The 25,670-nt window shown below is 42.2% G+C and overlaps 1 protein-coding gene across 1 annotated transcript in view; it reads left to right on the forward strand.

Annotated features, from left to right (window-relative positions):
- Positions 1-25,670, forward strand: part of LRBA (LPS responsive beige-like anchor protein) — a 1,257,537-nt gene that overhangs the window by 1,121,249 nt on the left and 110,618 nt on the right. Inside the window, 1 exon segment of the mRNA XM_030191657.1 lies at positions 19,719-19,808. Coding sequence (XP_030047517.1) covers positions 19,719-19,808 — 90 coding nt within the window.

Here is a 25,670-nt window from a genome sequence, read left to right on the forward strand (position 1 = left end):
TTGATGAAATCTAATTTCCCAAACCTTTACAAGTGACCCTTGTTTTGTTTCTCTTGGGGGGAAAGATTGGCTGTGGGGTACATTGATATATTTGTACAGTGTAATTAATCCCTTCAAATATGTTTTCTTTCTAATAGAAATAACCCCAGCTTGGACAATCTTTCAACAGAAATAAGTTTTTAGATTGTGTTTATTAGCTTAGTGGTCACTTGTATTTTTTCCTAACATTTATATGTCTTTAATAGAAAATGGGAAGAGGAGAGAGAGAAGGGGTCTGTATGTGTCTGGAAGAGAAATGTGTGAAACCAAGCATGGCTTGATTTGAAAACATTTACAAGAGCTTCCTGTTAAGACATAATTTCTCAACACCATTTCTCAAGGGCCACAAATAAGTCAAATTTTTAAGATGTTCATTGTGACATTTTTACATTTTAATATGAGAATAATAAAATTGTATTCCTTAGGTCTTGTCTTATGTAGAATAAAGTAAATGTAATCATATAAAGTATCTTGTTTCATACTTTTTCAGTAAGAACGAACTGTCTTGTATTAAGCAATACTTTGTTTTAGTTTTTGGGGTTTTTTTTAATTCTTTGTTTATAAACTTTTCAATTACATACCCAAAGATACACTTTGTCAAGAAATACGTTAGAATTCCAAGGAAATATAACATTATCCTTATGGTTAATTCCATAAGAAAAACAAAATTATGCTCTTATACTTAGTCCTCAAGATGGGAGGCTGATTTACACAAACCTTATATAGAGGATAAAGGATAACTTTAAAGAAAATTAATTCAAAAAGTAAAGCGTTGAGGCCGTTACATCTTATATATATCAAAGTCATACGTTAGGATACCTATGGGGGTTTTTGGAACCCTTGCATTTAAAAAAGATCTAAGTTGTATTGGATCAAAGAAATGGAATGTCTTATTATCAAAAAATATCACACATTTGCAGGGAAATCTTAATTGAAATTTAGCCCCCAGCTGAATTGTCTCTTGTCTCATCAGTAAAAATTTCTTCTTCCTTTCTTGCGTAATTCTGGATACATCCGTAAATATCTGTATTTTTTCCCCCAAAAAGCAACACTTTGTTGTTAAGATGAATTTGCTGTAGCTCTGGGAGAGGAGTGTAAGATGATGTGATTTTTTTTGTTGTTGTGGGTTTTTTTTTCTTTAGATTTGTTGCTGTGCATAGATAGCCTGCAATTTTTTTTTTCATTCCATTTCTTTATCCATTTCCAGCAGTCAGATACCTAGGTATTTTGAGCGAGCACATCAGTGTTGTAGACAGAGATACTGTTTGAAATTATCCATGAACCTGGTGCCTCTGAGTGTTACTGAGTGACATTTGTTTCTGTGGTCCTGTCTGCTCTGGCTAGCTGGTTTCTTTCAGATTGGCAGATGGGATTATGTAGCAGCAAATAGACAGCTGTACTGAAGCTGTGGTAAGGTTGTGTTAGGCCTCGCTTTAATATGCCTGGAATGCATAGCCTCAGATCAGAGACAATACAAGACCCTTATGGGGAAAGTAGTTCATATTTTCTCAGATGATGATTACTTCCCGTTTTACCTCAGTAGTTGCTATGAAATTAGCTTTCGTAGTTGCCTTAACAACTAGGCTGGCCAAGAACACTTGATGTTTTCAACTGCTTTTTCTTTTCCAACACAGTCGTCATTTTGACATTTAAAATGTGTGCATGGATTATAGAGCTGTAGTTTTCACAGGTTGATAAATCAGATTCTTCTCTTTTGCTTCCATCAAACATTTGCAGAAAGAAGCAAAGATATCTGTAAAATGTTTTGCTTGTTACCAACGTAGGGATCCTTTTACCAAGCTGTGGGAAAAAGAGCCCTGCGCTAGTGGCAAAGACCATTTTTCCCATGCCAGGGCCCTTATTACCACAGCGAGTAAAAAACGCCCCCAGCACACATGGCCATACGGTAAGTGAACTCCCATGGAGCAGGGAACACTTACTGCCACCCACTGAGATGGCGATAAAGGCTGTCGTGCTAACCTGGTGGTAACCGGGCAGCATGCAGCAATGCCCATTTACCACTAGGTTATCGCCATGCAAGCCATTTCCAGGGGTTTTCTTTTTCCCTTGGAAATGGCATGCTGTTGGGGCGGGACTAGTGCCGGCATCCACGTTGGGCCCCATAATAATGTAAAAATGGCAAGTAAAAAATAAATAAATAAATAGTGCATCCAGCCTGCACGGTTGAGATTATTCAATTTAGGTACATAGCCACACAAAATCCCTTTTGCAGCCAAACACTAACTTCACCCCACCTCTATCCCTTATGCAGCCAAATACTAACTCCACCCTACCTCCCAAATCTTTTACCTGTTCTCTGAACAGGGGTGATATGATACAGACGTTCAACTATTTGAAAGGTATTAATCCGAAAACGAACCTTTTCCGGAGAGGGGAAGGCGGTAGAATGAGAGGACATGAAATGAGATTGAAGGGGGGCAGACTCAAGAAAAATGTCAGGAAGTATTTTTTTCACGGAGAGAGTGGTGGATGCTTGGAATGCCCTCCCGCGGGAGGTGGTGGAGTGGAAAACGGTAACGGAATTCAAACATGCGTGGGATAAACATAAAGGAATCCTGCTCAGAAGGAAGGGATCCCCAGAAGCTTAGCCGGTGGTGGGAGGCAGGGCTGGTGGTTGGGAGGTGGGGATAGTGCTGGGCAGACTTATACAGTCTGTGCCAGAGCCGGTGGTGGGAGGCGGGGCTGGTGGTTTGGGGGGCTCAGCACACAAGGTAAGGGAGCTATGTTTCTGGGAGCATTTTATGAAGTCCACTGCAGTGCCCCCTAGGGTGTCCGGTTGGTGTCCTGGCATGTCAGGGGGACCAGTGCACTACAAATGCTGGCTCCACCCACAACCAAAGGGCTTTCATTTGGTCGTTTCTGAGATGGGTGTCCTTGGTTTCCATTATCGCCGAAAATCAGAAACGACCAAGTCTAGGGACGACCATCTCTAAGGACGACCTAAATGTTGAGATTTGGGCGTCCCCAACCGTATTATCGAAACAAAAGATGGACGTCTATCTTGTTTTGATAATATGGGTTTCCCCGCCCCTCCATCGGGACGTTTTGCGAGGATGTCCTCAACAAAACTTGGGCATCCCTTTCGATTAGGCCCCTCTTAGTGTCCCAACTTCTCTTGAGGTGTCAACATAGTCCAAACGTTTGTAGGATAAACATTCCCTAATGGCTTTACTGCTTTTAGATGCACAAATGGGATGATCTTCAAAATAATGGTGCACCTGCAGAACATGCCAATATGAATGAATTACAGTAGCCACCTTTTAACTTAAATTAGAGAATGGTAATACCGCTACTAATAGTTCTTCCTTTGTGGATTTGTGATACTGTAACAGTAGATCTCTCTGTGCATATTTCACTCTTAAATATACCCAACATATAGTTCTCACAGAATATTCTCTCAAACTCGCTTCCAGAGAAACAAATTTGTCTAATTCATAAGAATTGACTAACCGGTAAGCTTGAACGGAATTCGTTGCCAGAGAAAGTGGTAAAAGCAGTTATCCTAGCGGAATTTAGAAAGGTTTGGATAGCTTCCTAAATGAAAAGTCCATAAGCCATTATCAAAATGGACTTGGGAAAAATCCATTGCTTATTTCTAGGATAAGCAGCATAAAATGAATTGTACTGTTTGGGGATCTTGCCAGGTACTTGTGACCTGGATTGGCCACTGTTGGAAAAAGGATGCTGGGCTTGATGGAACTTCTGGTCTGTCCTAGTATTGCAGTTCTTATGTACTTATGATACTGGTGGAAGCTAGAGAAATGCAGTAAAGTATTTCTGGAGTTGGGTTTTTGATATATAGTTGTCTGTATACTGCAGCCTTCTTTATGCTGCCAAACATCTAGAAACTCTTCTTGCATTAACATGCATAGTAAATTTCAAATTAGCTTGTAAAGAATTTATCCATATAGAAAATTCTTGGAATAATTGTTCACTCCCAATCCAGAAGAAAAAATAATATCCAAAAAATGCTTCCACTGGGAAGCATAGATAAATTGCTCTTCAAATTTGGCCAAATGTAGAGTAGCTACATAGGGGGCCAATGAAGCTCCCATGGCCACCCCCTGAGTTTGCTCATAAAATATTACCTGAAACAGTAAAAAAAAAAAAATATTTATGGTTACCAATTGAGCCGAGTGAAGTAAAATCTCTTTTGATATATGTTGTGGTTGAGATCTCGCATTCAGTGCTTTCACAATGACATCTAGGGCTTCAGTTTGCGGGATTGCAATGTAATGTGAAACTACAGCCATAGTACCAAACAAATGCTGACTCAGATAACACCACCTGTTTAAGATGACATAAGGGAAAGGGAATGGGACTTGATATACCATCTTTCTGTGGTTTTTGCAACTACATTCAAAGCGGTTTACATAGTATATACAGGTACTTATTTGTGCCTGGAGCAATGGAGGGTTAAGTGACTTGCCAATAGTCACAAGGAGCTGCAGTGGGAATCAAACCCAGTTCCCTAGGATCAAAGTCCACTGCACTAACCACTAGGCTACTCCTCCACGCCATAAAAAAAATCAGTGGTATCTTGTAAAAAAGGTGTATCTTAGAAAGCTACTGGCTTCAAAACAAATAATCCAAAAATTTTGACAGAGGCTCAAAACTACAATATGGCGGCCTGGTGGATTCATTAGGGTTTTATGGATTTTAGGAAGAAAATAAATTTCACAGGACATTGGGTGTTCCATTATTAAGAATTTAGCTTTCCAGATGTTAACATAGATTTTGCAACAGCAGATTCTACTGTGGACTTAATTTATGTCAGCAATTGAGGAGTAGGATCTGAAGACAATATACAATAAGCAGCTATATCTGACAATTGGTTATAACCCTCCTGTAAATATTTTTCTCTTCACCAGACAGTCACAGCTCCACTCTTATCTGCACATAATATTACATCTTCAGTTTGATTTTGAAGTTAAATCACTGCCTGACGCAACTTGTAAGACAGACTGTGTTGCATCCTATTGAGATTTTGATCATTCCCCAGTTTCTCCAAATCTTGTACCACAAGTTTTTGAAATGTTAAAACCAAAGGATCCAAATTTTCTAGTGGCTTCCAATGGGACTTGGCTTTCATTACTGAAATATCCACACTAGCAGGATTTTGAATGAAAAAATAGTTCAGATGGAGCTGTCTAAAAAATCTAAACAAAGCTACACACATAGCAAAAGGATCATAATATGCTAGTAAGAACAAAGCTTAATCCTAATTCTAATAGATATTTTTGAGAGTCAATCAAAACCAATAAGGAGATCTTTATAATTGCCGTTCCTGACCCACTCGGGCTCTGGTCGAGTAACCCTGCGTACCCATAAGAGATTGATTGACTCGGCTGTCCTGTAGCTGGAATCCTACATGACGATTTCTGCAACCTCGATTCAAGGGCTGGCAAGTCCTAAAAAAGGTTGTTGTTGCTGTATCTGTTGTACCTGTTTCTGTGATGGAATCTGTGGCTCTTCCCAGAATCACTTTCAGATAAGGGACCGTCAAACACATTATGTGCTGTCATTTTCACAAACCTATCTCTCTGCATCCAAAATTATACTTGATTGTTGGTATAATCTCGCTCATCACATTTAAATTTCTTAGGGGTCCTTTTACCAAGTTGTGATAAAAAGGGCCCCGCAGTAGTGGCAGGGGTCATGTTTGCTGTGCATCAGGGCCCATTTTTACCACAATGGTTAAAAAGCCCATTCTACATCACTAAGGATTTAGTAGACCTCAATCATATCCCCCTTCAGCTGTCTCTTTTTCAAGCTGAAGAACCCTAACCTAATTAGCTCAGCATTTCTTTCTCAAATTGAGCTTCATGGCTCGATAATGGCTCTATCAGATTTTTTTTTCTTTTTTTTTAAATTAAAGATCAAGAAATAATTTCAACTTTGGGCCTCTTCACAAGCGACGCTAAATGTTCTCGCATGGCAATACCGGCGAAGCCCATTCAAAGTGAATGGACTTTGTCAGCATTACTGCACCGGGGACCACTAAGAGCCTTTGTTGTAGAGAGTATCTGTTTTTACCTTAACTGTATCCATGTGATCAGCCCCACCCCCTTCCAGTTTACAACCCAACTTAAAATGCACTGCATACTACTGAGTCAGCTTTGTTAGTAAAATTCAAAAAGTAAATGTCATAGTGTCACTGAAGCTTTGAATTAAAAAAAAAAATCCTGGTTTGAAAATATTCTTATGTTCTTGGTTGTCAAAATAATGTGACTATGTAATTGTTGAAGGTGTCCACTTATTGTAAGTGAAATACTCCAATTAAATATTAATTGAACTTCTGGCTCATTGATATCCTAGTCATTTTTACATTTGCTGCTTCTTCTTCTCCAATTAATCTCTTTTTGCAAGAATGCAATTCCAGGATTACAGCATCCAGTTAGTAGGGAATATACATTACAAACTGATCATACCAGGTTGTTGCAGTTTTGGTTTGCAATGTTTTAGGTTACAACAACATTAATAAAAGGACTAGTTAGCATTTATGAAATGTGATACACAGCACAATTATGTGGTTCGTGTAGAATGTTGTAAAGGATTTATATGGCGTGTTCTGTTTTTGTGCCACTTGTTTTAGCATTTGCAATTAGAGATAAACCTAGTTCCCAAGTTCTCTTCCCACCGCAGTTACCATTAAACTACTCCTAATGGTTAGCCAGAAACTGAAAATTACTTTATAGGTTCTGATTCCCATTCAGCTGCTTTGTGACCCTGGGCAAGTCACTTAACCCTCCATTGCCCCAGGTACAGAAAAATAAAGTACCTGCATGTATATATATTATGTAGTTGTACCCACAGAAAAGCGGTATATCAAATCCATGACCCTTTACCTTTAGTTAGGTTTTACCAGGAAACACGAAACATCCAAAAATCATGGGCAGGTAAAGAATAATACTGAACAGAATTAAACCCACCCTTTAGAAGTAGACAGAGTGTACGTAAATTTCCCACAATCTTATTAATTTACATACACTCTGTCTAGTTATACAGGGCAGTTTATTTTTATTCACTAGTTAGGTTTTGGTATTTATTAAATTTTACTTTTTTTTTTTTCTTTAAAACCACCCACCCTCCTTCATATTTAGCCCATGGAATTCAGCAATTTTAAAACAGCTGACTGCTGTGGGCTGAGTCTAACCCGGATAATCAATGCCAGGTCCATGTCCAGGCACATCCAGGTCAGCTAGTGACACAGAAGTTATGTGGGTAACATATACAATAGTATATGACAGCAGATACTCACGTTAGCCCTCTCTTCAAGTCGCTTCACTGGCTCCATATCCGCTTCCGCATACGGTTCAAACTTCTCCTTTTGACCTACAAGTGCATCCACTCTGCAGCTGCTCAGTACCTTTCCGCTCTCATCTCTCCCTACACTCCTCCCCGTGAACTCCATTCGCTGGGTAAATGTCTCCTGTCGTCCCCCTTCTCCCCCACTGCTAACTCCCGGCTCCGTTCCTTCTATCTCGCTGCTCCCTATGCCTGGAATAGACTCCCTGAGCCAGTACGTCAGGCTCAGTCTCTGGCTGTCTTCAAGTCTAGGCTTAAAGCCCACCTCTTTGCTACTGCTTTCGACTCCTAACCATGACTCTCTTACTCACCACCCTCACTTATCACCCCTACCACTGCAATTTCCCCACCCCTAGCTGTCTGTTCGTCTGTCCAATTTAGATTGTAAGCTCTGTTGAGCAGGGACTGTCTTTTTATGTTAATTTGTACAGCGCTGCGTAAGTCTAGTAGCGCTATAGAAATGTTTAATAGTAGTAGTAGTAGATAAAGACCTGAACAGTCCATCCAACAGTTACACTCATTGTCAAGTCGTGAATGTAACATAAAATACCAGATCACAGTCTTTCTTTGATGGTTCTGGGACATAGAGCATAGAAGCCCGCCTGGTTCTGTCCTTAGGTTCCAACTGCCGAAGTTGCCGTCAAAGCCCACTCCAACCTATCCAAATCAGTCTTGTCATTTGCAGGACACAGACTGTAAAAGTCTGCCCAACAATGTCCTCATGTTCCAAATTACTGGAGTTTCCATTGAACCCCTCTCCAACCCAACCTAAACTAGATTGCCATATACGGGACTCAAACCCTACAAGATTGCCGACCACCAGCCTTAATTCTTCACAGCCAGTCTCTCAATCTAAGCGAGACTTGACATGCAAACACACATACTACAATTTATATTTTGTTTTTTATACCATTAATTTTCTAATTCCCACTGCCCGTTTAGCTATGTGGGTGCCAGCTGATATTCAGTGCTGGCATCCATATAGCTAAACGGGCAACAATAGCACTGGTTACCGCATCTCAAAAAGATATAGTGGAATTAGAAAAGGTACAGAGAAGGGCAACGAAAATGATCAAGGGGATGGGTTGACTTCCCTACGAGGAAAGGCTAAAGCGGCTAGGGCTCTTCAGCTTGGAGAAGAGACAGCTGAGGGGAGATATGATAGAGGTATATAAAATACTGAATGGAGTGGAGACAGGTAGACCTGAATCACTTGTTTACTCTTTCCAAAAATACTGGGACTAAGGGGCACGCAATGAAGCTACTAAGTAGTAAATTTAAAATTGATTGGAATATTTCTTCCCTCAACGTGTAATTAAATTCTGGAATTTGTTGACAGAGAATGTGGTAAAAGCAATGATCTCTCAGTTGGTGAGAGGTCATATGTGTGCTCTCAATGCAAAGAGAACAAGTCCATTCTCTTGAGGCTAGAGTAGCAGACTTGGAGGAGCTGAGGGAGACATAGAGGTACATAGAGGAAGCCTACAGGGACATTATAGAGAAGTCCAACCTCCAATCTGACAGCCCTGTGCTTCCTTGGAGGAGGGAGGTCTTCTAAAAGGAGGGTATCACCCTGGTGCAGCTGGAAGTAATCCTGTAGACAGGACCAGCACACCATGGGATGCAATATCCCCTCGCACCAAGGATGTGTCTCCAGGAGCTACTGCCCAGGATGGAAGGGTTAGGACAGCTGTTGTAGTTGGTGATTTGATTATTAGGCATGTAGATAGCTGGGTGGCTGGTGGACCTGAGGATCATCTGGTCACTTGCATGCCTGGTACGAAGGTGGTGGACCTCACGTGTCACCTAGATAGGGAGAAGCTGCCTGTCTTGGTATATGTGGGCACCAGTGACATAGGAAAATGTGGGAGAGAGGTTCTGGAAGCCAAATTTAGACTCCTAAATAGAAAGCTCAAATCCAGAACCTCTAGGGTAGCATTTTCCGAAGTGCTACTCATTCTACGCGCAGGGCCTAAGAGACAGGCAGAGCTCTGGAGTCTTAATGCGTGGATGAGACGATGGTGCAAGGAACAGACGGATTGCAGAAATGTTAAAGGAAATTAGGGATGCAAACAAACTGGGCAACACAATAATAATGGGTGATTTCAATTACCCTGATATTGACTGGGTAAATATGACCAGATTTGATATCAGCTTTGGAGTAAGTACACACAAAAAATCCAATATGTTAGCATTTAACTTTCAAAAAGGAGACTATGATAAAATGAGAAGAATGGTAGAGGAGCAGCTGTGAAGGTCAAAAATTTACATCAGGCATGGATGCTGTTCAAAAATACGATCCCGGAAGCCCAGGCCAAATATATTCTGCTTAGTAAAAAAGGAGGAAGGAAGACCAAACAACAGCCAGCATGGTTAAAAAGTGAGGTGAAGGAAGCTATTAGAGCTAAAAAAAAATCCTTCAGAAAATGGAACCAACTGAAAATAATAAAACACATCATAAGGAATGGCAAGTCAAATGCAAAGTGCTGATATGGAAGGCAAAGAAGGACTTTTGCGCAGGAGGCAAAAACACATAGTAAAAATAAAATATTTTTAGGTATTTTCAAATCAAGAAGCTGGCAAAAGAATCGGTTGGACCGCTAGATGACCGAGAGGTAAAGGGGGCAATCAGGGAACACAACGCCATAGCAGAGAGATTAAATGAATTCTTTGTTTCTTTCTTCACTCAGGGAGATTTAGGAGAGCTACCTGTGCCAGAAATGGTATTCAAGCTGACGAGTCAGAGAAACTGAATGAAATCTCTATAAACCTGGAGGATGTAATGGCGCAATTTGACAAATTGAAGAGTAGCAAATCTCCTGGAGTGGATGGTATTCATCTCAGCATACTGGTAGTATTGAAAAATGAACTTGTGGAACTATTGATAGTAGTATGTAATTTATCTTTAAAATCAAGCGTGGTACCAGAAGATTGGAGGGTGGCCAATGTAACACCAATTTTTTAAAAAAAGGTTCCAGAGGAGATTCTGAAAATTATAGACCGGTGAGCCTGACGTCAGTGCCAGGCAAAATGGTAGAGGCTATTATAAAGAACAAAATGCAGAGCATTTTCAAAAGCATGGATTAATGAGACAAAGCCAACATGGATTCAGTGAAGGGAAATCTTGCCTCACGATCTATTACATTTCTTTGAAGGGATGAACAAATATGTGGATAAAGGTGATCTGGTCAATATTGTGTATCTGGATTTTGACAAAGTACCTCATGAAAGACTGCAAAGGAAATTGGAGAATCATGGGCTAGAACACGGTGTCCTATTGTGGATTAAAAACTGGTTAAAAGATAGAAAACAGAGAGTACGGTTAAATGGTCAGTATTCTCAATGGAGAAGGGTAGATTGTGGGGTTCCCCAGGCGTCTGTGCTGGGTCCGCTGCTTTTTAACATATTTATAAATGTTCTAGAGATGGGAGTAACTAGTGAGGTAATTAAATTTACTGACGACACAGTTATTCAAAGTTGTTAAATCACAAGAGGATTGTGAATAATTACAAGAAGACCTTACAAGACTGGCAGACTGGGCATCCAAATGGCAGATGACGTTTAATGTGAGCAAGTGCAAAGTGATGCATGTGGGAAAGAGGAACCCGAATTATAACTATGTAAAGCAAGGTTCCACATTAGGAGTCACCAACCAGGAACGGGATCTAGGTATCATCGTTGGTGATACGTTGAAACCCTTTGCTCAGTGTGCGGCGGCGGTTAAGAATGCAAATAGAACGTTAGGTATTATTAGGAAATGAATTGAAAACAAAAATGAGGATGTAATGACTTTGTATCGCTCCATGGTGCTACCGCACCTCGAATGTTGTGTTCAGTTCTGGTCACCACATCTCAAAAAAGATATAGTGGAAATAGAAAAGGTATAGAGAAGGTTGTCGAAAATGATAAAGGGGATGGGCAACTTCCCAATGAGGAAAGGCTAAAGCGGCTAGGGCTCTTCGGCTTGGAGAAGAGACAGCTGAGGGAAGATATGATAGAGGTCTATAAAATAATGAGTGGCATGGAATGGGTAGACGTAAATCGCTTGTTTACTCTTTCCAAAAATACTAGGAGTAGGGGAGCATGAAATGAAACTACAAAGTAGTAAATGTAAAACGAATGGAGAACATTTTTCTTCACTCAACGTATATAAATAGAGGGAGAAAGACCTCTTTACCCTGTGATCAGTTACAACTTGTGAGCAGCTATATTTCCTGTTCTTTCCAGGTACTATTCCGATAGTGATAAAATGTTTAGATAGTTTTATATTTAATCCTATTTCAGTTACCTGTTATTGTGTTCTGTTCCCCCCATCTGTTTTGTAGTTCACTATTCAATATTTTTATGACAATAAACCTCTTTTAGTTTATTGCCTATGCTTGTCTGGACTGACTAAGAATCCTGGTGGTTTATGTGTTGGGTCTGTGGGTGCTTTCTGGGCATTGTGGGATTACTGGGAATGTGGCCCCAGCATCCTAGAAATCACTGAGGTATAATTTGGGAGCAGGAGACTTGCCCAGAGGTAGTTGGGACCCAGTCAGTGGGAAGAGGGCGTTAGTGTAGAGCACAAGTGGCAGGTGGAACTGAGCTGTGCTGGGGACAGACACTACAATTGTCGCAGTGTTAGCCCCAGGTGGGTGAAAAGGTATTTTGTCACAGACCCTTGTCTTTCTTTTTTGGTGGCAGCATGCTGAGATTGTCAGGCTCAGTGTGTGGCTGACGGTCACCATTCACCGAGTGGTTCAGAGTTTTTTTTTTTAATCTGTAAACTCCAGACACAGAGTATAGTGAATGAGTGCAGAAATAACAGGGTCCCTTCCCCGTTCAGTTTTTTTTTGTAGTGTTAGGAGATTAATAGTGTGCTGATGGTGACTGACAGCATCTGTCAGACACCAGGTATGCCTGTCCTAACACCATAGCGACCGGATAACCTCAGTGAGGAGGAGCTGCAGGTCCTGCCTGCGCAGAGTTCTCCTGGGAGGAGACTAGACTCCTTGTGGGCAGAAGCCCGTTCATTGGCAGTGCCAGATGCCTCACCAGCTGAAATCCAGCAGATCTACATGACAGAGCGACAGCAGCTAGACCAACAGCAGCAGCGGCAAGAGGAATGGGAAGAGCAATGGTGGCATGAGGCGCGTGAATTCCAGCTGCAGAAAATTAAGTTGGAAATGGAAGTGGTTCATATCCAAAGCTCCAGCTCATTCTTTGTTCCAAGGTCAGAGGTAGGATCCACAGCCTGGATTGAGTCTAACTTGTTTGCGCAGTTTGATGATGCCAGGGGTGGCATAGATGGATATTTAACTGCCTTTTGAAAAAGTTTGCCACCTCAATTAGATTGCTCAGAAATACTGGGTGTGCTATCTGGGAGGAAAGCATTTCACTGGTAAAGCATTTCAGGCATTCCAAGGACTGTCTATGGAGATGTGCTCCCAGTTTGAGGAGGTGCGTAAAGCTTTGTTGTACCGTTATACCATAACCCCTGAGACCTACAAACTAAAGTTCCGGACTTTGCAAAAGGGAGCGGATGATACAGCGAGTTTGTGATTCATCAAAGATGAAAACTCATAGTTAACACATTTTTCAGATTTATCAGAAGCAAGAAACCTGGGAGGAAATCTGTGGGACCGTAGGTTGAATGAATTCTTTGCTTTGGTCTTTATGGAAGAAGATGGTTTTCAGGGGTGATGATGATGCGGAGGAACTGAAAGAAATCTTGGTGAACTTGGAAGATGTTCTGAGCCAAATTGACAAGTTAAAGAGTGATAAATCACCTGGACTGGATGTTATACCCCAGGGTATTGAAAGAACTCAAACATGAAATTGCTGATCATCTGCTAGTGATCTGTAACCTGTCGTTAAAATCGTCCTTAGTACCTGAAGACTGAAGGGTGGGTAATGTGATGCCAATTTTTAAAAAGGGTTCCAGAGGTGATCCGGGAAATTAGAGACCAGTAAGCCTGACTTCAGTGCTCGGCAAAAGAGTGGAAACTACTATAAAGAATAAAATTACGGAACACGTTGACAAACAGTCCAAAAGGGAAGAGACACCTATATTTAATGCTTCACCTGAGTAGTAAGACTCTTAAACTGTCTCCTTTGTTGTAAAGTAATTAGTGGGGGCGGGGGGTCCATATGTATTGAGATTTGAGAAGTCCCCATTCCATTGTGTTCACTGTTGACATCCATGATAAGCACAGTCATACACACAGATGACAGTGTTTCTAACAGAGGATGACACGGGGTGGAGACAGATCCCACAGGGACGGGGACAAACTTTGTCCCCTGTGTCATTTTCTGCTTTGAAGCCTGTCAATGAACAGGACTGTTATTTATGTTTGAGTGATGCAGACAACGATGTTATGATTTTTTGGATCCTGTACATCCTGCTACCAGCATATCTTCTAAGAAGACATCTTCTATTGCAGGAAGGACTGTGAAAGACAGGAGAGCAAGACTGAATCTTGAGATTTGTTAATGACTTCTTATTCATCCACAGATTAAAAAATTATAACAGTGCTTCATAGGGCATATTTCTCCCCTCTAGGGCATACAGAACGGGTTGTGTTTTGTACCCCTGGACATTTTAACAGGGTGGATTAGGATTCCCTCTGGTAGTAGAAATTAGATATTGTTGGGGTTGGAAGGGTAGAGGGTGGTGGTGGTGAGGGAGGTTATTATAGCCATTTTCCTTTTCATGTTCTCCAGTGTTGCTAGATGACACTGCCCGCCCTCACCCCTACACACACACAAAATCTCTTCACTGATTTCTTCTCGCTTGGAATCTCACAATTCAGTTCAATTTAGGTCTTATATACTGCTAAGTCCCCTGCTTAGGGTTCAGTGCAGTTTATATCATTAGTGGAGCAACTGTTAGTATTAAAAATCAGACTCTTCCACCCAGTGGCGTTCCGACCCTAGCTGACACACGGGGTGGATCGCCGATGCGCCCCCCCCCCCCCGGTGAAATGACACCTCTCCCCCCCCCCCCCCGGCGAAATGACACCCCCCCCCCAGGTGCACACCGCTGGGGGGTGCCGCAGCGTGCGCCTGTTGCCCTGTCTCAGGGCAACAGGCGCACGCCGCGGCACCCCCCCCCCAAGCGGCGTGCACCTGGGGCGGACCACCCCCACCCCCCCCCCTTGGTACGCCACTGCTTCCACCCATTGTCCAGACTTCATTACCTTAGCTTGCAGGTCTGTGATCAGCTCCCCAGTCTCTCCCTTCACACCTGCAAACTCTTGCTTTAGCTCAGTGAATTAGCCCTATAGGTCATCCCAGAAGACCGAGAGGCTAGCAGCACTCACTGCTTCTTGTAGCTCCACAGATTCCCACCTTGTTGCCATCCTTCTATTTAATTATTTATTTGTAATTATACCATTTATGTGACTAATATTTACAATGGTTTACACAGAGAAAGGGTACATTAAACCTGAGAATCACATAGAAAAATAGTTCTTGCTTCCACCACTCTGTCCTTCCACTCCAGGAGCAATACTAAGCAGATTGTTGCAACTGGATTGTTGCCGTTTTCATCAGGCTGAATAAGCACTAAGCTCATGCATCCATTTGGCATGTGACATCACTTCCTCCATGTATTTATATTTTGTTACTTATTAATGCATATGTTTCTCGGGTTTTGTCTACATGTTTACTCTCTTGCATAATTATTCTATGCAAAATATGAATACAGCCCAGCAGTCAGCCACAGCTGGGATGTACAACCTGCAAGATTTCTCCTTAATCATTAGAGAAATTTTCTGGCCCCTGCTTTTGTTCTCTGCAGTCTTTGGTGGAGGAGGATTTAAGAATTCCCCTTAGTTCCCTCCAGCACCCATCCCCCCCCCCCCTCAAACCTTAAAGCTCTGTAATAATCAGAATAGCCAGCAATACTAGCATAGCCGATAACTGCATATCCAGCTTCCTAGGACCCCTGCTTAGCCTGCTAGACTGGACCGATTATGTGAGTGCCTACATTTTAGTAAATAATAGAAAAATTGCAGACAATTGTTAGTTTGATGTTATAATTTTTTATAAATGATTTTTTTTTTCTTTGAAAGGTGTCTGTGTAGTATAATTACCAGGTCTTGATTCACCTATGCTGAAGTTTTGCTGTAAATGCTGCTTTAAATTATTCTATAACTCTGTCCAAGACTTGGCAGTTTCATTTCTATTTACTGGAAATGCTTTTGTTGACTAACCACAACTGACAATAAGAAAGGTTAGTGTTTTGATTCAGTATCAGTAAAGCATCCACCCCCACTCACTGCTTTTCTACAACAGGGATAACACTATGCTTTTTCTACATTAAGCCAACATCATGAGTTTTGTTTCCATTTCTAACCTAAGACCACCAGCGAAACAACTGAAATATAGTTGGAGATGGTTAATGTATGTCCTGGTGCTACATCATTTAATTGAATGACAAACAAGCAAGTGTCAAAATGATTTCACATTTTTTTTGAAAAAAAAATTACTAAGTCTGAATTGTTCCAAAGAATGGCTACAGATGGCTTTTTATTAAAGCACATGTTTTCAGTGTACATGGGCACTTTTATGTCACATACATTGCAGCTAATTATCAATGGGGAAACTGTATTTGTTACATCCCTTTGAAAATTAGCAACTGCAGGCAGTCAAGCAGGGACAGCATAGGAGGCATACACTTGAAAATTGAATATGATACACCTCTGGTAATGCTTCTTTATAACTACCCTAATAGCACATCACTGTGAAAGTTTTGCCTTGGCAATATGTCTTTACTGAAACTTTTATACCCTAACAACAATTTACATTAGTTTTGTAAGAGACTTTGAAAGTTGTCCTTGCCCTGTTTAGGGGAAGAAAATATTGTATCGCATACAAAGAAAGTTGCAGATTAGAATGAAGCAAAACTTTTGATGTATTAAAAGACAGAGATCCTCCTTGCCCTCAGTTTAGAATGGAATCTGGGTTGTAAACCATTCAGATTTTCAGAACATCCCTAATGAATATTCAGTCACTGTATTATAACCTAAATTTACACATCCAAATTAAAACATTACCATTATACCACAAAGCATAACTTTATTCAATTTAAATACCTACTTAATTAATGGAGATTAAACACACCACTGGAGTAAAGTATTTAACAACTCTGGCACTCTAAAGATTTTTTTCATATCCTGTAAATTTATACAACATACTCATAGTCAATTGACTTATCTTTTTGTTGTCCTTCCAAATAAAGAGATGTTTGTATATTCACACGTATAATCCAAAAACGAGTGTCAGTAATATGTCCGTTGATAAATAAAGGAAATTTTCCAATATCCTCTTGAAAAGTCAGTGTCCTTAGAAACCAAAGATTCCACACCGAACCAGATCTTCTATCAAGTTCTTCTTACTCCAGTGTTAGAATCTCACACTCATCCACAATTATCCACAGATCTCAACACAGGCCGTGTTTCATTACACCTTCTTCAGGAGATCCTACATATAAATATACAACATCACTACACTTAACCTAAATACCCAAACATATTATGAAACATGTATTCTTTGGAAGGACAACAAAAAGATAAGTCAATTGACTATGAGTATGTTGTATAAATTTACAGGATATGAAAAAAATCTTTAGAGTGCCAGAGTTGTTAAATACTTTACTCCAGTGGTGTGTTTAATCTCCATTAATTAAGTAGGTATTTAAATTGAATAAAGTTATGCTTTGTGGTATAATGGTAATGTTTTAATTTGGATGTGTAAATTTAGGTTATAATACAGTGATTAATTAAAATTAACCGATAATTAAGAAAATTTAAAACCTGGATTGTTAGTATAATGAATATTCAGGAGACAGTGATTTGTATACAGTAGAAACAGAGGGCATACAAATCTATTCCATGCATAATCATTATAGATATTCTGGAAACCCAACTAGTTTGCAACCCTTCAGGGCTGTTCTTATTGTTACAGGCCCATTAAAATAACATCTCTGCTCTGTCCTCAGTAAGTTAAGCTGTTAGAATTCTATACCAATCTTTCCAACCTAGTCCTTGGAGCACATCTTTGCCAGTCAGGTTTTCAAGATATCCGCAATGAATATGCCTGAGACAGATTTTCATACTAAGTAGGCAGTGCTTGCAAATCGTTCTCATTCATATTCATTGTGGATATTCTGAAAACCTGACCTGATAGGTGTGCCCCAAGGACTGGTAGAAGGCTGGTACAGGGTTCTGATAGCTTAATTTACAGAGGATACTACTACTACTATTTAGCATTTCTATAGCGCTACAAGGTGTACGCAGCGCTGCACAAACATAGAAGAAAGACAGTCCCTGCTCAAAGAGCTTACAATCTAATAGACAAAAAATAAATAAAGTAAGCAAATCAAATCAATTAATGTGAACGGGAAGGAAGAGAGGAGGGTAGGTGGAGGCGAGTGGTTACGAGTCAAAAGCAATGTTAAAGAGGTGGGCTTTCAGTCTAGATTTAAAGGTGGCCAAGGATGGGGCAAGACGTAGGGGCTCAGGAAGTTTATTCCAGGCGTAGGGTGCAGCGAGACAGAAGGCGCGAAGTCTGGAGTTGGCAGTAGTGGAGAAGGGAACAGATAAGAAGGATTTATCCATGGAGCGGAGTGCACAGGAAGGGGTGTAGGGAAGGACGAGTGTGGAGAGATACTGGGGAGCAGCAGAGTGAGTACATTTATAGGTTAGTAGAAGAAGTTTGAACAGGATGCGAAAATGGATAGGGAGCCAGTGAAGGGTCTTGAGGAGAGGGGGTAGTATGAGTAAAGCAACCCTGGCGGAAGACGAGACGGGCAGCAGAGTTTTGAACCGACTAGAGAGGGGAGAGGTGACTAAGTGGGAGGCCAGCAAGAAGCAGATTGCAGTAGTCTAAACGAGAGTTGACAAGGGTGTGGATGAGGGTTTTGGTAGAGTGCTCGGAAAGAAAGGGGCGGATTTTACGGATGTTGTAAAGAAAGAAACGACAGGTCTTGGCAATCTGCTGGATATGAGCAGAGAAGGAGAGAGAAGAGTCAAAGATGACCCCAAGGTTTCGAGCTGAGGAGACAGGGAGAATGAGAGAGCCATCAACAGAAATAGAAAATGGGGGGGGGGGGGGGCGGGGAGGTGGGTTTGGGGGGGAAAATGAGAAGCTCGGTTTTGGTCATATTTAATTTCAGGTGGCGTTGAGACATCCAGACAGCAATGTCAGACAAGCACGCTGAAACTTTTTTTTGGATGCAAGGTGAGATATCAGGGGTAGAAAGGTAGATTTGGGAGTCGTCAGCATAGAGATGGTAGGAAAAGCCATGGGATGAGATTAATGAACCAAGGGAAGAAGTGTAGATAGAAAAGAGGAGGGGACCAAGAACAGAACCCTGAGGTACGCCGACAGGCAGAGGGATAGAAGTAGAAGAGGATCCACCAGAGTGAACACTAAAGGTGCGGAGGGAGAGGTAGGAAGAGAACCAGGAAAGGACAGAGCCCTGGAATCCAAGTGAGGACAGGATATCGAGAAGTATGCTGTGATCGACAGTGTCAAAAGCAGCGGAAAGATCAAGAAGAATGAGGATGGAATATTGACCTCTGGATTTAGCCAGTAATAGGTCATTGGAGACTTTAGTAAGCGCAGTTTCGGTTGAGTGGAGAGGGCGAAAACCAGATTGTAGTGGGTCAAGAATAGCATGTGAGGACAGAAAATCAAGGCAGCGGCGGTGAACAGCACGCTCCAGTAATTTGGAGAGAAAAGGAAGGAGGGAGATGGGTCGGTAATTAGAGGGACAAGTAGGGTCGAGTGAAGGCTTCTTAAGGAGAGGTGTGACCACAGCATGAGAACAATCGAAACCAGGGGTCTCAAATGCTAGCCAGTTGAGAAGCACTGCTCTATACACCTCTATACAGAGGTGAGCTGCATGCCAATTTTTCTTCTATTTATGTAAAAAAAAAAAGATTAGTTTTTTTTTACTTTTCTTGCTGAGTTAGGCTGGAATGCGGCCCAATTAGTGCCTTAAAGGTAGTGAAAGTTCATTTTTATACCTGATAAAGATTAAGTGCTGACGCTTGGGATATGATGCCGGTAGAAAAAACTAGTGCTATGAAACAGAAGTGAAACTAGTAAGGTGCGTTTCTGACTGTAATAGCTTGTTTCTATTTAATGTCACAGTGCAGGGTAAGATAATTGCAGTTTGTAATAGAAATAGCATCCACAGTGCTACAAGAATGACCTCATCCTCACTACCATACTGTGAATACACAAAGTTGATTTTAACAGGAAGTAAGCCAGAAATGTGGAATGATTTTCATGTGACAGTTGTGGTTCTGCCATAATTAACACCTCTAAGCATGGAAACCTGCCTTTACCTCTTACAGGCTGTAGAAGCTCAAATCCGAAGTTTTGGGCAGACCCCATCTCAACTACTCATAGAGCCCCATCCTCCACGAAGTTCTGCTATGCAGGTGGTAAGTATACAATCTTCAAAAACCCAACTGTGTGTGGGGGGTGGAGTTTTACCCTATTTGCAGCAACAGTAGATGTACATTTTACAGCTGGCTTTTTTTGTAGTATTCTGTGTTCTATATAAGCAAGTATTTTAAGGGTCTGTCTATCAGTTTTATTCCAATTTTTATTTCCCTTGTTTTCCAACTTGCTTGTTCAGCCAATTGATGCTGGCTCTTCACAGATACATCAGATATCGACTAAGGGAGCAATTCTTAAAAGCAATTTATTCAGCTTGACTATGTGAAAATCCCTGGGAAAGACTATGTACAGATCAACTACTCAGATTTTTAGCCAGGCAAAAAGTACATTTCTGCAAGAACTTTATTCTCGTGTATGAAGGCTATCCTTTCATTTACAGACTTCAGAAGAAAACAGGGAACTATTCTGAGGCTTGTTGAAATATATAGGTATCCCTAAAGTGTTGATGGCAAAGACCAGATGTCATGTTGCAGATAGGAATTTCTCTGCTCATAGCAACTGGTCAGTAAGGTGAATACAAAGTACCACAGCCAATCAGTATTGGGATTTGACCACCAAAGAGCTGTGCACACTATTGTGTAGTATTCCCGTTGGATCTCAAAAAGACCAAGAACCCAAGGTTCATATGGCTGTTCCACAAGGCCAGTTATCTAAGACCATTTTAAGAAAGCATTTTACCAGGATACCATGATTTTTTTCCTATATTGCTTTCTGCCCTCTCTTAAATGGCCAGCTACTTCTTCTTTAGACAGGACAAATAGGAATAATTTTTATTTCCTTTTGGTGAGAAAGGAGCATGAAGGGCATCAGGCCCATCCACGTATGAAACTTTATTTAAAATGTATATAACTCGCACAATCCCAGTGTGCTTGGTGTCTTACAATAGAACAGTCATAATAAATCCCAACCCAGGTCCCCCACACCTGTCCTCATCCTCATCTCATCTATGCAAACGATCCCGCGATATCTCCAATCTCATCCCTATTCCCCTCCTCCCTCCCTTTCTCGTGTGCCCTATGGAATGCCCACTCAATCTGCAACAAACTTCCCTTCACCCACGATCTCTTCATCTCCCATTCCCTTCATCTGCTCGCCCTAACTGAAACCTGGCTCACCCCGGACAACTCTGCCTCAATCGCAGCCCTATGCCACGGTGGTTATCTTTTCTCCCACTTGCCCCGCCCAGTCGGCCGCGGTGGCGGCGTCGGACTACTACTTTCGCCCGCCTGCAGCTTCCAACCGCTCCACCTACCTCAGTCTCACAGTTTCTCATCCTTTGAAGTTCACTCCATCCGTCTATTCCACCCACTGCCACTCAGAGTTGCAGTCATTTACCGCCCCCCTGAGAAATCCCTCCCTTCCTTCCTTACCGACTTCGATGCCTGGCTCTCCGTCTTTCTTGAACCCTCATCCCCATCCCTCATTCTCGGTGACTTCAACATCCACACTGACAACCCTTCCGATTCGTATGTTTCTCAGTTCCTCACTCTTACCTCCTCCTTCAACCTCCAACTGAGCCCCACCACCCCTACTCACAAATCTGGCCACTGTCTTGATCTCGTTCTCTCTTCTACTTGCTCACCCTCCACTTTCTGCGTTTCACCTCTTCCTCTCTCCGACCACCACCTTATCACATTCACACTTCAGCACCCTCCCCCTCAATCTCGCCCAACACTAACTACTACGTCCAGAAATCTCCAGGCTGTTGACCCCCCCACCTTAGCTTCTACTATCTCTGATCTCCTCCCTTCCATCTTGTCCTCCACATCCGTTGACAAAGCTGTCTCCACTTACAATGCCACTCTTTCCTCTGCTCTTGACACCCTTGCACCGTCCACCTCCCGGCCCACAAGACGTACCAATCCCCAGCCCTGGCTGACCCCTTGCACCCGATACCTCCGCTCCTGCGCCCGTTCGGCTGAACGCCTCTGGAGGAAATCTCACACCCTTACTGACTTCATTCACTTCAAATTCATGCTATCCTCCTTCCAATCCTCCCTATTCCTCGCTAAGCAGGACTACTATATCCAATTGACCAATTCCCTCAGCTCTAACCCTCGTCGTCTATTCGCCACTCTCAACTCCCTCCTCAAAGTGCCCTCTGCTCCCACCCCCCCCCCCCCCCCCTTCACTCTCTCCTCAATCTCTGGCCCACTACTTCCGTGACAAGGTCCAGAAGATCAGCCTCGAATTCTCCACTACTCCCTCTCCTCCTCTTCAGCCTATATCTCACTGTGTCATCCAACCTACCCAGGCCTCCTTCTCCTCCTTTCCTGCTATCACCGAAGAGGAAATCACCCATCTCCTCTTCTCCTCGAAAGCCACCACTTGTTCCTCTGACCCCATCCCCACTAACCTACTCAATACCATCACTCCTACCATCACCCCCACCATCTGTCATATCCTTAACCTCTCTCTCTCCACTGCATCTGTCCCGGACACCTTCAAGCATACTGTGGTCACTCCACTCCTCAAAAAACCATCACTTGACCCTACCTGTCCCTCCAACTACTGCCCCATTTCCCTCCTACCCTTCCTCTCCAAGATACTTAAACGCGCCGTTCACAGCCGCTGTATTGATTTTCTCTCCTCTCATGCCATCCTTGATCCGCTTCAATCCGGCTTTCGCCCCCTACACTCAACAGAAACAGCACTATCTAAAGTCTGCAATGACCTATTCCTCGCCAAATCCAAAGGTCACTACTCCATCCTCATCCTCCTCGACCTCTCCGCCGCCTTTGACACTGTCAATCACAACCTACTTCTTGACACACTGTCCTCCCTTGGGTTCCAGTGCTCTGTCCTCTCCTGGTTCTCCTCTTATCTCTCCCATCGTACCTTCAAAGTACACTCTCATGGTGCGTCCTCCTCCCCTATCCCGCTCTCTGTTGGAGTTCCTCAGGGATCTGTCCTTGGGCCCCTTCTTTTCTCAATCTACACCTCTTCCCTAGGCTCCCTGATTTCTTCTCATGGTTTCCACTATCATCTTTATGCCGATGACACCCAGCTTTATCTCTCCACACCACAAATCACTGCGGATACCCAGGCCAAAGTCTCAGCCTGCTTATCCAACATTGCTGCCTGGATGTCCAACCGCCACCTGAAACTGAATATGTCTAAGACTGAACTTATTGTTTTCCCACCCAAACCCACTTCCCCTCTCTCTTCACTCTCTATCTCAGTTGAGAACACCCTCATCGTCCCCGTCTCATCTGCCCGCAACCTCGGTGTCATCTTCGACTCCTCCCTCTCCTTTTCTGCCCACATCCAGCAGATAGCCAAGACCTGTCGCTTCTTCCTCTATAACATTAGCAAAATTCGCCCCTTCCTCTCCGAGCACACCACCCGAACTCTCATCCACTCTCTCATTACCTCTCGCCTTGACTACTGCAACCTACTCCTGACCGGCCTCCCACGTAGCCACCTATCTCCCCTTCAGTCCATCCAGAACTCTGCCGCACGTCTTATCTTCCGCCTTAACCGATATACTCATGTCACCCCTCTCCTCAAGTCACTTCACTGGCTCCCAATCGGATACCGCATACAGTTCAAGCTTCTCTTACTCACCTACAAATGCACTCGATCTGCGGCCCCTCCGTACCTCTCTACCCTCATCTCCCCTTACGTCCCTACCCGTAACCTCCGCTGTCAAGACAAATCCCTCCTTTCAGTACCCTTCTCCACCACCTCCAACTCCAGGCTCCGCCCCTTCTGTCTCGCCTCACCCCACGCCTGGAACAAACTCCCTGAGCCCATACGCCATGCCCCCTCCCTACCCATCTTCAAATCAATGCTCAAAGCCCACCTCTTCAATATCGCCTTCGGCACCTAACCACTTCACCTCTTCTCAGGAAAACTTATCTACCCCAACTTGACATTTCGTCCTTTAGATTGTAAGCTCTTCCGAGCAGGGACCGTCCTTAATTGTTAATTTGTACAGCGCTGCGTAACCCTAGTAGCGCTCTAGAAATGTTAAGTAGTAGTAGTAGTATTAAAACAAACAAAATGATAAAAGGGATGGAACTTCTCTCACATGAGGAAAGGCTAAAGAGGTTAGGGCTCTTCAGCTTGGAAAAGAGACAGCTGAAGGGAAGATATGATTGAGGTCTACAAAATCCTGAGTGGTGTAGAACGGGTAGAAGTGAATCGATTTTTTTTACTCTTTCAAAAAGTACAAAGACTAGGGGGCACTCAATGAAGTTGCATGGAAACACTTTTAAATCAAATAGGAGGAAATATTTTTTCACTCAACGAATAGTTAAGCTCTAGAGCTCTTTGCTGGACGATGTAGTAACATTGGTTAGCATAGCTGGGTTTAAAAAAGGTTTGGACAAGTTCCTAGAGGAAAAGTCTACAGTCTGCTATTGAGACAGACATGGGGAAGCCACTGCTGACCCTAGGATTGGTAGCATGAAATTTTGCTACTATTGGGTTGCTGCCAGGTACTTGTGATCTGGATTGGCCACTGTTGGATACTGGGCTAGATGGACCTTTGGTCTGACCCAGTATGGCTATTCTTATGTTCATTCACCCTCTTGAAATAGGCTCTTCAAATAGCTGCTATGCCAAAATGTAGCCAAAATAGTATAGTTTTCAGTTCTTTTTTTAAACAAATCAGCATTCTTCATTATGCATTAGAGTTGTTGTTGAGAGCTTCTACCGTGACCACTTATTTCAAAGGACTACTTACCTATGGATGGATATCTTTCTTTAGAAAAGACATACAAATGTAAAAGAAGAGAATCCTTTTTGGAAACAGTGAAAAAAAAAATTGCGGTTTAGTTTCTGCTCATCACTCCAGCTGGAGTTTGAGGACCTTCTACATACTACTTGCACTGTCCACTAAATAATGGCTTCAGCAGGAATGATAATACAGAGTTGACATTTTTGATCTTCAGAATAGGCCTTATGGCTACAAAAGCTTAAGTTCATGTTTATTTAGAACTTATTGTACCACATTTTCTGACAGAGAAAGGCGGTTTACAATCGAAAATTTAAAAGTTAGAAAAAAAATCTCCAAGCATCATACAAAACTAAAAAGCTAAACATTTTAAGCTCAAACTGACCCAGAAACCAAGTAAATTAAGCACCAAAAGCCAAGTGAAAAACTTGATCTTTCAGAGAAGATTAAACTATTTTTTTCAACAATAAACTTTTATTGAAAGAAATTTTTCCATATAATTCAAGAAGTTCAGAAGTACCAATTATTGAGAAGTAAACCAGCAAATACAAACTGAAAGAAAAAAATACCCCTCCCCTGGAACCAACTCCCTCCCCCCCAAATTCCTTTATTCCCTCCCCTATTGTTTAACATAATTTATCTCCTATTACCCCATCCCCAGCAGGTTAAACTTTTTAAGCAAACCGTACTTGCAAAGAGAAATGATCAGAAAGTTCCACAAACTGGGGGTCATAAAGGGGGGAAAAACTGTTTTTCTAGTTGATTTCAAGTGGGCTTATGCTGGAGAAGGAGGGACCAAACATGGTTCATGGAAGGATTTAAGAACACAGCCAGGGATGTGTGGTATCAACAGAAGAGATTAAACAAAAAAACTAAACAGAAGATGAGACTGCCATTGAAATGTAGCTGGAAAGCAATGATCACAAATGCTTGCAGTCTAAGCAACAAAGTTCATGATCTGCAAGCCCCTGATATTAGAGGCAGACATAGATATTGTTGCTATCACGGAGACATGACTCAGTGATTCTCATGAATATTCCCAGTCTATAGTTTATCTAGGAAGGATAGAGATGGTCGAAAAGGTGGAGGAGTAGCTCTGTATGTGAGAAACAATATCAAAGCGACTGAAATGCAGGGGGCCTGGGGAAAGGAAGAAACGGTA

The sequence above is a fragment of the Microcaecilia unicolor genome, chromosome 2 (assembly GCF_901765095.1).
Source record: "Microcaecilia unicolor chromosome 2, aMicUni1.1, whole genome shotgun sequence".
Classification (NCBI taxonomy): Eukaryota; Metazoa; Chordata; class Amphibia; order Gymnophiona; family Siphonopidae; genus Microcaecilia; species Microcaecilia unicolor.